The sequence below is a fragment of the Neomonachus schauinslandi genome, chromosome 3, assembly GCF_002201575.2.
Source record: "Neomonachus schauinslandi chromosome 3, ASM220157v2, whole genome shotgun sequence".
Taxonomy (NCBI): Eukaryota; Metazoa; Chordata; class Mammalia; order Carnivora; family Phocidae; genus Neomonachus; species Neomonachus schauinslandi.
In genome coordinates, this window is record NC_058405.1 from 10,343,236 (window position 1) to 10,360,553 (window position 17,318).

General features: G+C 39.6%; 1 protein-coding gene across 3 annotated transcripts in view; it reads left to right on the top strand.

The window, feature by feature from the left end:
- The window catches only part of NALCN (sodium leak channel, non-selective), a 295,723-nt gene that overhangs the window by 176,443 nt on the left and 101,962 nt on the right, over positions 1-17,318 (top strand). For all 3 annotated transcript variants that reach the window (XM_021695963.1, XM_021695962.1, XM_021695964.1), the window contains one exon: positions 9,890-9,964. In XM_021695963.1, the coding sequence (XP_021551638.1) occupies positions 9,890-9,964 (75 nt within the window). The remainder of the gene's footprint in view (positions 1-9,889; positions 9,965-17,318) is intronic.

Consider the following 17,318-nt stretch of genomic DNA (forward strand, 5'->3'; position numbering starts at 1 on the left):
GTTTTCCAATGATTTGCTCTCATAATATTGCAACTAATACGTTTGTACGCTGTGTCCACTTGTGTGAGAGTTTCTGTAGGATATATGCCAGAAAGTAGAATTCAGGATCCTCAATCCTGCCCAGATGGCTCTGTAACATGCGCCTGCAAGCCCATATATCAAATCTGGTCTGCTTTATTTATACAGCTTGTGAGCAAAGAATGGTTTACGCATTTTTAAATTCATATATTAAGTACGCACAGAATATCATCAGTGTTGTCTCTTGGCCCTCTAAGCCTAAAATATTTACTCTCTGGGGCTTATATTTGTTGACCCCTGTTCTATGTGCAAGCTGTGCTAATTCACCTTCTCAAGTGTTGAGAATCCCTGTGTTCTTATGTTCTCACTTCTAGTTGATATTGTTAGACTTAAGATTTTGACAGTCTCATGAGTTGGATGGTAATATCACTTGGCCTTAAACTTGCATTTTTGTCTTTCAGTAATTGTTAATAAGGGAGCACTTCTTCATGAGCTTACTGGCCATCTTTGTGATTCACCCAATTGTATTGTATGCTTTACGTATTTTCCTAAAGGCTAGTTTGTCTTTTTAAAATGCATTTGTTGGAGTGGTACATAGCCTCTGGATAGTAATCCCATAGGTGTTGCAAATCTCCTCTCTTAGGCAGCCTTTTGCTACTTCAGTGTACCTGTGAGGGCTTTCGACATTATGTTTTGATGTGGTCAAGATGATCATTTTTTCACTTATTTGGTCAATATTTGTTCTGGACTCATGCTTAAGAAATTCTTTCCTACCCTGAGATAGTAAAAATATTCTCCTCTGTCTTCTTCTAATTGTTTTGAATTTCTGCCTTCCACCGTTAGGTCTTTAAGTAATCATAACATACTGTTTGTATATAGTGTGAGCCAGATAAAATACACTACTGCAATAAAATTCACATTGGTTTTTCCCAACCAGATTTATGGGAAGTTTTTTACATTTAGTTAGGTTGCCTGACTGTGATATCTAAAGCCAAAAGGTCAACTACTCAGATTGCTACATTTATAAGTGATTTTTTTAGATTAGAACTAATTAATTCAGTGAAAGAAAATACTCCATATAACTAAATTAAACCTGATAGTTCCATTTCCAGACAAAAGTCTTGAGACTGAAGTCACTTCTCCAGTTCACTGGAGATTTTGCCTGGAGCATGATCAGCAGTCGCCTTGTTTTTCCTGACATCCTCCAACCCACAGTCACTACTGTGGGCTCCATCAAGTTAGCTCAATCTGATTCAACCCCGTTTTCCTGAATCTCAGCTCCTGTGTCTAAGTACTAACCTACATCCTGGCCAGATTAGACAAGAGCTTAATCCCTGCCCTTTCTGAGCCCACAACCGGTGCAGAAGTAGGGCTGGTAAACACAAACCAACCAACCAACCAACCAAGAAAGCCTGCCATTCAAGACCTAATGACACAAGTGATAAAAGGCTGTGGATTGCCGTGGGATCAGTGCCCACATAGTAAACTTCTGATTTGCACTCATCCAGCCCTACCTGATCTGATCTGTTAAAATATTGACAGCAAAACAGCTGGAGATGGTTTGTGGATTGACATAGAAGTATGTGGATGGAGGCCCTAGGCCTCTGTGACATATGCATCACATTCCCTTAAAAACTGAACACTTAGAAGTTAAAATCTCGATTCCATAAGCCTGTCTTTAGGCTTGAGCTTCATTAAAATGAGCATTTTTCTTAAATTGTATGCTGCTTTTTGCAAAATACTACAAAGCACTTTAAGCCAAATGGGGAAAAAAAAAAGTCCACATAAATATTCAAGCTCTGCTTTGTTTTTTATCCACACTGGCCCAGTGGTGCCACACAACCCAGGGAGTTTCTGATTTAGTCTTTTCAAGGACAGGCATATGCCAAGCAGCAAAACAAGAAAAAAAAGAAAAATGTTTGGCTGCGGTTTGTTCTGGAATAAAAAACAGCAGGCTATTCCATTGCCCCCTGGGGGCACCAATTCGTCAGCCCACAATGAAAATCAAGCTTAAGTGTATAGCAAATGCATATTCATAACCATTATCTATTGTCTCTTTAAAATGTCTCTCTCATCCACCAGGTATGTATTGTGTATTTCCGTCCCGACTGATTGCAGTTTGCCGGGTGCTTGTGAAATTCGTCTTTTCCCCCACTTTTGCCAATGATTAGAGGATAAGGACTGTGGAAGACTTACTGATCCAGTTGAAAGACTCTATTTTTTTTCTTCAGTGTTTTTCCCTTTATTATTGTTTCCAAGGAAAGCCCTGGGATGTGAATACTGAAAGAGAGAAAATGTAATTAAGCGTTCATTGTGGACAGTCTTTTTGTTACCTTTGAAGTGCTTAAATTAACACAGCAATCTCTTGATTTTGCTTCTCTGGTGGCAGCTTTCTGAGAATAGTCATATTTTGCTGACAAAAATGGGCATTCCAAAGTGTAAATTAAATAACTTGATTTTATAGTATTCATTTAAAAGTGCATCTGTGTTGAACATATCCCATTTTACATTGCTCTGATTACATTTGACTTTTTTGTTCACCTATGTAAAAAAGAGATTGTTTCCAACTACAGCTCACAAGACAACTTAGGATAGTGTGATTCAAAGTGGTAAGAAGGAAAAAGAAAAACACAGGACTACGGGGTGTTGACCAGATGCCTGCTGTGCTTTTACCATATGCTTGAAAATAATTTTTAAAAAGGAATTATTAATAAAGTTCACCATAGCGAGCTAAATAAGATTAAAGGTGACATTTCAGCTAATGGGCTGTCATTAAGCTGTATCGTAAGGAAAAGAAAGTAGTAAAAGTAAACTTTAAAGAAGAAGTGCGAAGGGAAAGGGGAAGATGTATGTAGGACAAGGACATGACTGTATGCAGAGCTAGAGAGAATGCAAAATAAAGGTGGAGATTCTCAGCCAAGAAAACCCACTCTCAAATGGTAAGGCCCCCCTCTTTCACAATAAACTGTGACTTTCAGCAGTCTGAGTCATGCTGACCCAAACACTGAGTGTCAGGTAGAGAGGATGAGCGCCCTGGTGTGCTGGGCAGAATGGAGGGAATAATGAGACTGGGAACACACCTGCCTCTGCATTCTGTAATCTACCGAACCGTGCTGGAATGTGTTCTGGGCAAAGGAAGGAAAACAGATTAATTGTCTGTGGTTGAATGTATAAAACTTAAAACATAGCAAATACCTAGCAAAACCTTAGCTCAGGAGAATCTGACTTTCTCAGTAGAGTGCGAGGAGTGAGAGGAGTTGTCAGAGAAGGAAAGAGGTTTTGTGGTGGCCGAACACCTATTAAGGCAGTGGGGCAGGAACCATATCGAACCTGGAAACAGATGCTTTGAAATCCACTTAGCTAGAAGGTCAGAATCATGTCCAATTCATAAAAATTCTAGGAACGAGATTTGCCAGGCTTCCAGGGACTTGATATGTGACATTTTCCCCACTAAATGCATTATCAAGGCTAAAAATATCTTGAGAATGGACGTTGTAATCTGAGCAAACTAGAAGAATTAGGTACCTAGGATATTTTAATAGTTATTCTACACCTTTTCATCGAAATTGGTGATTCATAATGTATCAATATTGCTCATAAAATAAGGAAGTGGATAAATTACATAAATTACATCAGTTGTCTATTACATGGTAGGTATGTATTACATGGTAGAACAAATACTTGCATATTAATATAATGGAATGTTATAGACCTGTTAAAAGTCTAAAAGTAGCCAAAGCATATATATATATATTCTTTTTTTAAGCATTGTACAATTAAATACCACTGGGTTGAAAGTATACGTGTGCCTTAACAAAGCTCAAGAGGAAATGAAGGGCTGGACCATGAGCCTCTTTCTCCCCTGAAAATGCATCATTTAAAAAATTGTGATGTAGTATTTTGTGCCACATTATAAATTCAAGTATTATGTAAATCTAAATATTAAAAGTTAGTAAATAAGGCAGAGCAGTTTGACTGCATAATTTAGAATTGGTCAAGTGTAAAGGTGAAAGTGTCCCATGGAAACGATGAAGCTCTTGTGATGCGTGTGGTGAGTCCCCGTAAAAAAAATTTATTGTATCAGTAACATTTTAATATAAACCTGTGAATCGCACATAACGACAATGGAAAGCCTTTTGGCACAGCAGTTGTGACATCTGTAGGTAAACACTGAAAGTAAGACTCAGACCTCAGTGTAATGTGTTCAGATTACTCATGAGCATTACCTCAGCTTTCTATAAAAACAGAACAAACAAATGAAAACAACAAAACACGGAGAGAATCGGGGAGCAGTTCTTGCTTACAGAATGAGGACTTGTCCCCACTACTGTGACTTCCGGGGCGGGGAGGAAGTGGCCGACACCCAGACCAGCATGCACCCTCAGCCCCGCTATGCACAGCACGGGTCCGTAGGAGAAGAATGTCTCTTGACAATCTCCATTAAATATGGTGACAGCGGAGCTGTCAGCCTCCCTTCACTTCTATTCCTTCATCACAGTGGTTATTGCCACCTTATTAGAGCCTGAGAAGGAACTACAAAGTAATTCTCACCTCCTTGCAATCACAGCAGTGAATCCTGCCTCTCCTGCACCTTCTATTTCTATTCCAAACAGACCATCTTCGGTCGCTACCTTATCCCAATGCTTGGCGACAGGGACCGAGCTAAAAGTCCATGTCCAAATGGAGTTTCAGGAGGAAACTCGAGCTCCACACAGATTTTTAAATACAATTTCTATGGGTGCCATCACATAGTCAGGTTGATTAAGCAGTGATGCTGAAACATGCAAAGATACTTGTTGAAAGAACTTAAGTTTAATGATGGTTGAAAGCAACCTTTAAACTTTCTCTTATATTATTCGTGAATGTGTTGCCCAGACCCCTCCCAAGTGCTTAACCCTGTAAATGTGGGGCCTTCAAACCGCACAGCACCTTCATCATTTCTCCTCGCAAAGCCAAAGCTTTTCCTTTTTGAGTCTTGCCTTCTCTCTGCCCTGAAAACTCAACTCCTATCTGCATGAGAAGGAGAAACCATGGGCGGCATCTCACATCTGTCTCTCTGTCCTGCTCTGAGGGGAGCTTTTCTCTCTCTCCTCCAGAAAGAATGTATAAAATGACTGTTGTTTTTTTTTAATGACAAAACCTTATGTATTTAATAGCCCTTTGTCAGACTGTACTTTATACTGTCTAGTCACTGTTCCAATGAGCCAATTTAAAATAACTACATTAAGCCTAAAAAAGTTACATTTGGAAGGAAAAAATTAACAGAAGGGAAGCTAATGTCATCACTTAGTGATCATTACAACCTCCCTCTCACACCTCCCAGCCTCCGTTGGTGGCATTTGGGCAAATTGCCACCCCCCTGTCCTGCCTCTCTGGCCTCTGGAAGCCGTGCTCTGTGGTACTTAACCATTCACCAGGCCCCTAATAAGCCACATGCTCCCAAGGCCTTGTCTTCGCACATGCCACCTGGAAATCCTTTCTCATAATTCTCTTCCTGCCAAAAGTGATCTTTCTCCTTGATATTTTGTTATCTTGGTAGCACACGGTTGGACTTTATCAGTGCCTCACAATCTTAAATAAGAAGCATTCAGAAGAAACACTCCGGCCCGTTGGCCCAGATCAGCTCTCAGAGGTCTAAATGCTCAGAACCAAATGTGTGATACTCTGATTGGGTTTAGTTTCTGGTTGTCAGTCTTCACACTTGTGTGAGCCTCCCTGCCAAACCCCGCTCCAATTTCCCTTCACGTTCCTCCTTTCTGGGAAGAAACAACGTTTTCTGGGACGGAGCTTGAGGGAGGCAGGGGGGCGCAGCCTGTCTCCATGGCAGGGCGGCAGCCACACTCAGGGCCCATGGCAGTGTTGGTGTCAACCCGGGTGTGCCCCACATCCATGACTTGGCCCCACTTCTCATCAGAATTGGGGGGGCGGCAGCCCTGCTGGAGGCCCCGCATAGATGAGGGGTGGCCTGCATGGAGTTGGAGGTCTGGGAAGTTCTGAGAAGAGCGGGAGGCCTGAGAGAACCTCAAGGACAAGTCCCTCTCAGTTCCCGCCTGGAATGGCAGAACTTCCCGACTTCCTGATTAGGAACAACACTCGTGTGAGAGCAACGGCTCAGGCTAGAGACCAGATGGAGAGTAGAGGGGCTTGAATGGGGACCCCCACAAAGAGATGTCCATGTCTTAACTCCCACACCTGTGAATTTGACGGTCTTTGGAATAAGGGTCTTTGCAGATGTCATTGAACTAAGGTTCTTGAAATGAGACATCCTGGATTATCCAGAGGAGCCCTAAATCCAATGACAAGTGTCCTTATGAGAAATAGATGAGGACGAGACACAGGAAGAAAGAGACGGCCACGTGAAGACAGAGGCCGAGACTGGAGTGATGCCACCACGTGCTAACGACCGCCTGGGGCCCCTGGAAGCTGGGAGAGGCAAGGTCGGTCCGCCCCTGGAGCCTATTGAAGGAGCGTGGTCCTGCTGACAACCTGATTTTGGACAATGGAATACATTTCTGTTGTTCCCAGCCACCAAGCTTGTGCAACTTGTTACAGCAGCCCCAGGAAACTAACACAGAGGGTGTCACTGAGAATCAGACCTTAGCAGGAGCTACGGGAGCTGAGATGGTGATCAATTCACCAGAGGCCCCCAAACAAGCACCATCGCTGCCCCGGATGGGGCCAGAGGACAGGCCCCATGGCCACAGTGGACCAGACGCTGATGATAAGCATGCCCTTGACCCTAGGCCAGCAAAAGGAGCATTTATTCAAATGTAACTGAGTTTTAAAGGACTGAATTGAATCAATATAGCAAGATTCAGTTTTCAGCCAGCAAAACAAATGGAGGGTTTATGGACTAAATTAAATTCATGTGTAGAAATATCAAGAAAACTATTTTAGTTTCTCCTATCTAAATTTATGTCTGTATCTTTTCATACAGGCTGTACCACACCACAGGGTTGTCAGAAGAAGATTAAATGAAAAAAAGGGATAGCTGCAATTCATTGAGCTATTGTTGTTATTATCTGTAATATTTCACAGACAAGGGCCTCAAAACTCAGTGTCTGGTGGCTAACTGAGGTCTCCCACCACGGTGCTCCTTCCGCCCGGCCGCCAGCCTACAGCGGCTCAATTTGATTGTGAACTTCGTAGCAGTGAGCCCAATGTCGTATTTGTGTTCCTGACCAGGCAGTGTCTGACACATTGATGGGGCCCAATCAACTGCCTGTTGAATTTAATCGAAGAACGTAACCTCTCTGTCCTTAAGTAGCCTGCCATCTGTCTGGTGTTGGGAAAATAATTAAAAATAAAATATCCTGCCAACCCAGAAAACCTCTCCCCACCAAGGTAGATGAGAAAGAAAACAGTTTTATGATCGAATCAGCACCAGTCCAGACTGCAGCGGGCACCACAGGCAACCCACTAAGGAGAACTCAAAGACAAAGCAGTCTCACCTTGTATATGTATAGCCCGTTACATCTGTGTCCTCCAGATGAAAATAACCAGGCCTCACATAAGAAGACATGACAACACCATTTGTAGAGTTCCCCCTAAACTCACCTGGTAATTTGGGCGGCCATCTGTGGTAGCTAATTACCTTTATCCAGAAGAAAAAGAAAACGGATTCCTTCAAGACAAGTAGGTAGTTTTGCAACATGACACCGGGTGGCTAAGTGATACTCCCCCTACCCCCCACCCCCCCGCCCCATGAAAAGGGAAAAGGGGAAATAGATAGGGTGCTGTCTGCCTGATGTTTGCGTGTCAAAGAGGTTGCCCCCCTCCCAAGGAAACCATTCCTGGGTTGTAAAATAAGTGAGACTTATTTTGCTTTTAATATGATACATATACATCTCAAAGGGGCAGGGGAAGAATTTCCAGAAAAGTTTTCTGAAGGATATGCTCTAAGAAAAGGGAAGAGAACTGTCACTTTCCCTCTTATCATCAGGGAATTTTTTTTTTCTTTTTAGATTTGTGTTTACCCTTTACTGGTAAGATAGGAAAACTGGTTAAATTAGGACTGAGGAGTGCCTGGTCAAGTATCCGATGAGTGATGGAAATGCTGTACCCCTCCACAGACACTGCTGTTGATGAGAATATCATGGTCATGCAAGGGGCCTAAACTTAAAGGGGACTCTGAAAGGTCCTGTTGAGAATAATGTCTGGTTAGAGGAAGGCTGAATATATCTGTGCCTAGATGTCCGTGGTGTGGCAGACATGGTGACATCAGTAAACATTTGTCATCTAGACCATTCTGCATCTTCTTTAAGTTCTGGTAGGATCCCAACGGACATGGCTTTTAAACAGAAGGGTATTGGCACTTGTCCCAAGGCAAGCATATACTGTCAAAATTTAATAATATCTGGAGGCTCTTTTTCCCCTTGTTATATACTCACTGAACGTGGAAGAGAGCTAGCCATTAACTTTTGCATAATAAATCTCTCTGGTACTTAAAAGTCATGACTAAATTGCCCTAACTTTCTTACCTCCATGCTTAGCCATCTAATATTAACAAATGGGAATAATTTCTTAAGAGGGAAATTGAAAGGAGGAACATAAATTAGGAATGAAAATGACTTATCAAATGAATGTGGAACTTTAGAGAATTCAAACTTGAAAAAGGACTAAAAATTAAATATTTTTTAAAATTCTACTTTTTTGTTGCTTTCTCTCTTTTACCTTATTTACCCATTCCAAAAAAAGCATATGCCTTTTTTTCTTTAATTTGTGAAATGTGGTGAAATACCAAGAAAAGGGGGAGGTCTGTTTTCCACAAAGGCAGGCACCGTTAACATTTCTAAAGTACCTCCTTCTAGCATTCACTCTGTTGTTCTTTTTTGTACTTCCTTGCACTTCTACCCTGTACACTCTTATTTAATATTGTAATGTGAGCATTTTTTCAATACTATTAAAATTCATGAGTGCATTCTTTATCTAGCTGTATAACAAATTATGGACAATAAGAGCTTACAAGGATAAACATTTATTTCTCACATATTTTCTGCAGGTCAGGAATCTGGGACAGGCTGAGCTGGATGTTTCTAGCTCAGAATGTCTCATGAGTTTGCAGTCAAAATGTTGGTGGGGCTGCAGTCAACTGAAGGCTTGACTAGGGCGGGAGGATCTTGTGAAATGGATCACTTACAGGGCAGGAGGCCTTGGTTCATCACTACATGGACCTCTCCATAGGGCCATTTGAGTGTCCTCATGACATGGCACCTGGCTTCCACCAGAGTGGGTGATCCAAGAGAGAGCAAGCTGAAAGCCACAGTGTCTTTATCACCTAGCCTCATAAGTCACCCACAATCATTTCCGTAACCTATTGCACAGACCAGCCATATTCAACTTGGGAGGAGGCTCACTAGAGTGTGAACACCAGGGGACCCTCTTGGAGACTAGCTACCACAATGGGAAATTGTAATGGCTGCGTGAATTTTATAATAGAGATCTGCATAACTGTATTACCTATTTATGTAAGGTTAGATACTATTTCTTGTATTTCATTATTACAAATAACTATCAAGCACTTTTGTACATAAAGCTTTTTAATACTCCAAATGATTTTCTTTGGATATAGTCTCAGAAGTGGGACTGTTAAGTTATAAAAACTTTTTTCTTAATTTCCATTTAAATCGGTTTCATAGAGCAAATTAATATTTTATATTGTTTATTTCAGTTAACATATGCATTTCCTTTAACATATTTGTGATAGATACCTTAAAATCCCTGTGCAGTGCTTCACAACTACATGTTCATTTTTCATTTAATGCGTTCTATGTAGTATATATTTTTAGGTAGATATTCTATATCATATATATATAATATTTTGATACTTACGGCATGTGGGTTTTTTCATTGTTATTTAACCATTTTATAGATCCTCCTGAGTTTGTTTGTTGCTGTTATTTTGGACAACTTAGAACTTGATGAAGATCTAAAGAAGCTTAAACAAGTAAGTAATGTGTGGGGAATTCTTCAAGTCTGCATTTAAAAAAAATAAGGGTAAAACATGTGCTTACAGATACTGTTAAAAGAGAGCTTCAAAGTAAAAAAATAGATTTTAATAAGGCAGTCTAAGTTGGCAAAATTTTCTTTTGTTTAATTTTTCTCCATTATCAACAGGGAAAGTTTTTTATTGCTCTATAATTATCCTAGGAATATTTTCATATTACTATTTTGAGTGAAAGTAAGAGGGACATACTACAGGAAATTGGATTGGCCACTCTTCTCCTTCTGCCATTACATGAAGGTTGTTTGAAAATGAAATGCCTCAGGGCCAGGTTGCCATTTTGCATAATTATGTGTAATACTCTTGGCCATCATCATAAAAATATTAAGCATCAACTTGCCTGACCTCTAGACACTAAAAGAGAATTTAGTCTTGGCGCTCATAGTCATTATAAGAAATGGAATAGAATAAATGATCAGCTCTATGCCCAGTTATGTGTGAAAACAGATTGGATATTATAGCATTGATCATCATACCCCAAAAAATGTAAATGAAAATGTGTGAAGGTTATATGACTGATGGCAGAAAGATGACAGGCATGATGGACCATTCTCATAGTTTCTGTTGCATGGAAGATCTTTGGCTTAAATATTTGGCTGAGTTGGTGTGAGAAGAGGACACTGGATAAGATATTCGTTTTTTATTAAAATATAGTTGACATTCAGTGTCATATTGGTTTTGGATGTTCTACATAGTGGTTCAACAATTCTATATATTATGCAATGCTCAACATAAGTGTAGTTACCATCTGTCACCATACAAAGTTATTACAATATTATTGAATATTCTCCATGCTCTACTTTTCATCCTCATGGCTTATTTATTTTATAACTGGAAGTTTGTACCTCTTAATCTCCCTCACCTATTTTGCCCTCCCCCCTCTTCCCCAGCAACGACTGGTTGGTTCTCTGTATTTATGAGTCTATTTCTGATTTTTTTGTTTATCTGTTCATTTGTTTTTTAGCTTCCACATATAATTGAAATTATATGGTGTTTGTCATTCCCTGTCTGACTTATTTCACTTATCATGATACCCTTTAGCTCCATCCATATTGTCACAAATGGCAAGATCTCATCCTTTTTATGCCTGAGTAATACCCCATTGTATATATATACCACCTCTTCTTTACCCATTCATCTATCTATGGACACTTGGGTTGCTTCCATATTTTAACTATTGTAAGTGCTGCAATAAACATAGGAGCACATATATCCTTTTGAAGTAGTGTTTTTGTTTTCTTTGGGTAAATACCCAGTAGTGGAATTACTGGATCATATGGTAATTCTATTGTTAATTTTTTGAGGAACCTCCATATTGTTTTCTACAGTGGCTGCACCAGTTTGCATTCCCACCAACAGTGCACAAGGATTCCTTTTTCTTCACATCCTCACCAACACTTGTTGTTTGTTGTGTTTTTGATTTCAGCCATTCTGACAGGTGTGAGGTGATGTCTCATTGTGGTTTGGATTTGCATGGCCTTGATGATGAGTGATGTTGAGCATCTTTTCATGTGTCTTTTGGCCATCTGGATGTCTTCTTTGGAAAAATGTCTATTCAGTTTCTCTGCCCATTTTTTAACCAGATTGTTTGGTTTTAGGGGGGTGTTGAGTTGTAGAAGTTCTTTATATATTTTGTATTTAACCCCTTATTGGATAGATCATTTGCAAATATCTTCTACCATTCAGTAGGTTACCTTTTCATTTTGTTGATGATTTCCTTTGCCATGCAGAAGCTTTTTAGTTTGGTGTAGTTCCAATAGCTTATCTTTGCTTTTGTTTCCCTTGCCTGAGAAGGGGGGTAAGATATTCTTGGATCACCCTCCCCACCACTGCAAGAATAATAATTGGGATGTTAACAAAGAACCAAGGCTACAAAACAAGTCTTACCTGGAATTCTAGGAAGGCCTTACACATTCAGAACTTTTAAATTGCATCTAAGTTGTCTTTTTAATGAAAACAAGGACATAACCTATTTAAATGGTTTTGTTGTCATTTGCATATCTTAAAGTCACTTTAGGCATTTCATCTTTGTATTTTTGTTTATCTCCAAAGTCTGTGCTTTTAACCAAGGGCAGTCAGTAAAAGAAAAAAATATATATTTGATAAAAAGGATGCCCACTGTGTGCGTATCAAGGAAGGATTTAAGTGCTTTCCTGTCCTTTAGCTACACAAGCAAAATGGCCCTCTGGGCACAATGGAAATGATTTCTTCCAGATCTTTTCAGTTTGCAGCAACAGTACAGGATATTCAGATGAGAGTTGGGAACCTCTTTTATGCCATTGATCCAAACGCTTTATGCAGCTTCTAGTTACAGAAACATGTAATTAGTGAGTTCAAAATTGAAACTGACTAACCATATCAATAGACATAACTAATAAAAATCTGCTGTTGTATAACCACCTTAGTCCTTGCTTTACAAATCTGGTATTTAGATGTGGGTTTTCCTGTATACCATGTTGACTATGCATAGATTTTTAATGTCCTCTAGTAGAGAACATTAAAATGTGTATTCTATGGATAAAATGAAAATATTCTATTTTTTTAAACTGGTGATACAGCCAGGTTCAATATGATTTTAAATAACCATTGGCCAATTAAAATTCCATATAATTCCAGCTCACATTTTTAAAATAGTTTTTCCACTAGAAAGAAGTAAAATAAATCTCTATGGCAATTTCTTTTCAAGTTTATGAATTCGAACGTACTAGTATTTGATATTAGTGTTGATATTATATATAGTATATATATATAATGTATATATATACTTTTTATCTGACCCCAAGAGAAAAACCAACAATAAAAAAATCAGGACTTTAATTGACATCTGACTTTCTTCTTGGACTATACAGTTTTAATAAACTATATGGTGCTTTGCTTTGAGCATCTATCATTATTATAAAATGGCTTTTATTTAATCACTTGCTGTATATTACTGATGCTTTGTAGTTCTGGAAATCGTATACACCATAGCTGATTATCCAATTATGCCAGCCTACAATTTGAAGTATCTTCTTAGAATATTTGGAGATATTTGAACACTGAAAATCCCAACCATAAATAAAACAGGAAACTCATTTTTATTGGTACTTTTCACATTGTTCTTTGGCCATGGTTAGACTGACACTCCCTATCTATTAAACTCACCTATTAATTCATACTTGAAACTCACCAAATATTAGCTTACTAAACTAAAATGTCCTGTTTCATTTTTTCCATTCTGTATAAGAATATTTTGTTTCATGAGTTTTTACGAATTGTGTCATTTTTTATATCCCCCCCTTATTTCCAGTGGTCTTGGCTTTTGAGGTGGGGCTCATTTACATAGTTTCAAGAATACACCCCCCCACACACACACACATATGCACTTTCATACACACATGCACATAATCATGTGAATAATGTTAGCCTGTGTCTCACAGCTTCTTGCAGACCTCCAGTAAAAATGTTACCTGAAATATCTGTTTATTTAGTTTTCAGTGTGCAGCCGCAGCCCTTAACGGTTTAAATGCAAATACTCTATTTTTATTATTCCAAGATAGAGAATAGAATGGGGAAGATGTAAAAAGTATTTGATTTTCTTAATATTTTAGGGTCCAGACAGCACTGCATACTCCATAGTCTGTCTTTGTTCAGTACAAACTTTTTCTTCCTCTTTTATCCGATCACCAACTAATCTGTAGGTTCTTACAGCTCCAGTAATACTTGTCGGACTCATCCAGTGCCAGGTGCTGTGTATTTTCACTTACTTAAATTTCACAGCAACCCTATGATGTGGTTATTATTAATATATCCATCTTACAGATGAGGAAACTAAGGCACAGAGAAGTTAAGTAGCTTGCCTAAGGCCACACAGCTAATACATAGCCGAGTTAGGATTCAAACCCAGGCAATTCAGACCTAAAGCCCAGACTGTATTACTGAGTCACAGTAAAGCTATACAGATGCCAAACATGAGTCATACCTGTTGTGGAGGCTCACTCATAAGACTGTTAATTACTCGTGTATAAATAATCATATTTTAGATGATGGAAATTTTATATTCATGAAATAACTGTTGGTGTGAGAGGCAGTTTTCTGAGGAATGGAGGTGAATTAAGCAACCCAATCATTAAAACTATCCAAAATAGTTCTTTGTTTCCCTGGAAAAGCAGATGATCTAATCAGAGCCACTGGAGTTAGGACTTTTGCAGCAGGTAAGAGCTCAGATGCTTACTATTCACTCCACACGATGGCAGATGCTGCCCAAGGCACCTCTTCTCTCAGTGACCTTCTGGAGCAATGAGCCTCTTCAGACAGTGCCACAATGTGCTTGCAATATATCACATTTCAGTGAGGCCTCTAGAGACTTTTAATGTATTTTATTATGATTGTGGTAAAAACAATTGTGTTAAAATGTAAATGTTGGTTCATAAACATTTTTCAAGAGTAATAGAAACCAGTGCGAGTCACCTCTAAAATGGAGAGGTTAAGTATGAAACACTAAACAAAGCTATTAGAAAGAAAATGTCTGTTCTCATGCTTGGTCAGAGGAGGAGATATGACCCTGAAGATGGATGGGATAGGAGAGAGCTAAAAGGTACAGGGAAGATACTAGAAAGGAAGAAAAGCAGGAAGATGTGAAGTAGGGCCCTAGGAAAGCATTCAAGATATGAAATTAAAGGAAAGAGCATAGATTATGACTCTAACCCAGTGATGAAGGAGCAGTGGGACCGAATCCAGAGTTAGGAAAGGGATCAAGTCAGGTTGTCAGATGGCAAAGGACACCAGAGCCCTTCAGGGAGAAGCTCCCTGAGGCCAGGTGCAGTCTGCATGATCCATTGTTGGTGGAATCCTGGAATCACATTCTTCTTCAGTACAAGCATGCTACGTATCTTTTTCCCATTGCTTTCTGGTCACCTTCTTGGCCTTTGAGACAGTGGTTTCCACCTGGGGACTGCTGACCTGCAGGACTCTTCAAGAGAAAGTATGGAGCCAGGCGCCATTTTTTTTTTTTTTTTAACACTTCAGGAAGCCTAGAGGGAATCGTTCATGCATCCAGTGTAAGACCAGATGTGCTAACTCAAAGCTGGAAATCTGCAAATTCCAGGTGGCAGTGCAGCCCACCTTATGCTAAAGCTCTGAAGTCTCTTCATATATGCCTTCTTTTATGAGAAAAGAAGAAACATTGAATTATTTGTTGCTTAATGAAGGCATTTTGAAAGAGGAAAGTGGTTTTTTTTTAATGGAATTCAGAGGGGCATACTAAAAGGGCTCCTTGAGGACACATTTTGAGGGGTTCTAAAGTACCTGTTCCCACCAGGCCCCCCTCGATGATATCACCAGGGTTGTGCCTTGATAGCCACTAAGGTAGCTTTTCTTTTGTCACTCTTTAAGATAAATGATGTTCTAAAAAACCATGCCAATGATGTTCCATATAAAATTCATCTTTTGCTTTCCCTGTGTGTTTGCATATAAGATGCAACCGATTCCTGGTAATGATATAGCAGTAGCGATCATTCATGGCTCCCATACCTAAGTAACTAGAGACCGTGCTTCCTTTTTCACCAGACTGACACCCAACACAGGCCCTGGAGATGGAAATAGATATAGATACAGGGTCAGATAGAAATAAAGATATAGGCATATCATGGTTTTCTACATAAGATCAGAAAATTGACTAGAAGTGAGATTGTCTGTGAATGTGTAATTTGGCTACTGAGAAGCCAGATCAATTTGCATACAAGCTAAGAATTTCCTTGACCCAATGCAGTCCTGTGAGCAGTAGTAGGAGACAGTGACCTTGATCCTCAGTGGTGTAGCAAAGACACTGGAGAATGTAGGTGGAGTTTTGCAAACTTCAAAAATGAAGAAAATCCTTGCAGCTGTAATGATTTTTGCAAATTCAGTGTAAGACAGATATAAAGGGTTTTCTTTCAAGCAGTATAAAATTCATTAAACTATGAAAAAAAAAACCATAAAGAAGCCTCAGGGAAAGAATCATTGAAAGGAGAAGTGTAGATAGTCTATTTAGATTAAATTCAAAACTCTGAAATTAAAACTGTTTCCCCAGTGCTGTGTCAAGTCTCATTTGAATCCTGGTTCAAATTTGATGATGTTTGGTCTTTGGTGGTGTCCACTGCATAGTGAGAATGGACATGTAAAGGAGCCTTTCTCTATTATGACTGTGATTTTTTAAAAATTATATTCCCTTTAAAATATGAGTTCTAGGGGAATATTTCTCTTTAACCTCACCTGGGAGCTTTCATTATTATCTCCACTTTGTGTCTATACGAAGGTCTTTCTAGATGGAGAGCAGTTGCACAGAGACAGGTGTTGGGGAGTGTGCCATTCAGCTCCACACTGGTTGCTGTCTCCTGATCTGGGTCAGGCCTTCAGTCTTCTCAGTATTTTGCCCATGAGTGAATTCATTCAGCCTAGCATAACATAAAAGAAGTGACATAACTCTGTGATCCTAAATATCACCTCTTGAAAACTACCTCATGCAAGGCGCTGCATGTTAAATTATTGGATTTTATGCTGAATATTAAAGACACAGAAACTAACGCTCAAAGGAGGACATTTCTTGCCCAAGTTCATACAATTTGTAGGTGCCTATTTGGAACAACATGGGCTCTCTGACTCGAATCCAGTGTCCTCACCAAAAGACATCACGATGCCTGCTCAGAGAACCAGTTCCTTCATTGATTATGAGATGCATGTCTAGAAAGTAGGTTGGACGATGTGCTTACATTTGTGCATCAGCATCTTCTCTTCCTGTGGGTGTATAGACGGAAGGTCAAATTATAATCAGAATATAGTGTAGGGAGCCAGGAATTGGTGTGGGGGATGAGGGAGGAGGACTGTGTGATTCAAATATGTAATGGCAGCAGGCTAAGGTCATATGAGGTATCCCTTTTATAGCTGGGATGCTACTGCTCAGAGACGAGATCTACCTGTTTCATAATCCTGAGGTCTGACTACTTATCTACTGTGCTTCAGATGTGTTAGGGGCAAGGGACATAATGATGACCAAGATATTGTTCTTGCCTTAAGTTGCTTGTGAGGTGGTGGGAGAAAGTTGGGATTCACATGCAAACAGATGCTGTGAGGGGCTTGGGGACACATAGGAGACACACACAACTTTAACAATGAAATCCGAGGTGTTTTCTCAAAGGATGGTGTAGACTAAAATCTGAAGTAATGTTTATCCGGGTGAAGGGGATTAGGAGAAAGTGGCATGAGGAAGGGCACTCAGGACCAAGAGGACAGCAAGGTTTTTCTTTGGACAAGAAAAACCATTAGAAGTTCACTGTGACTC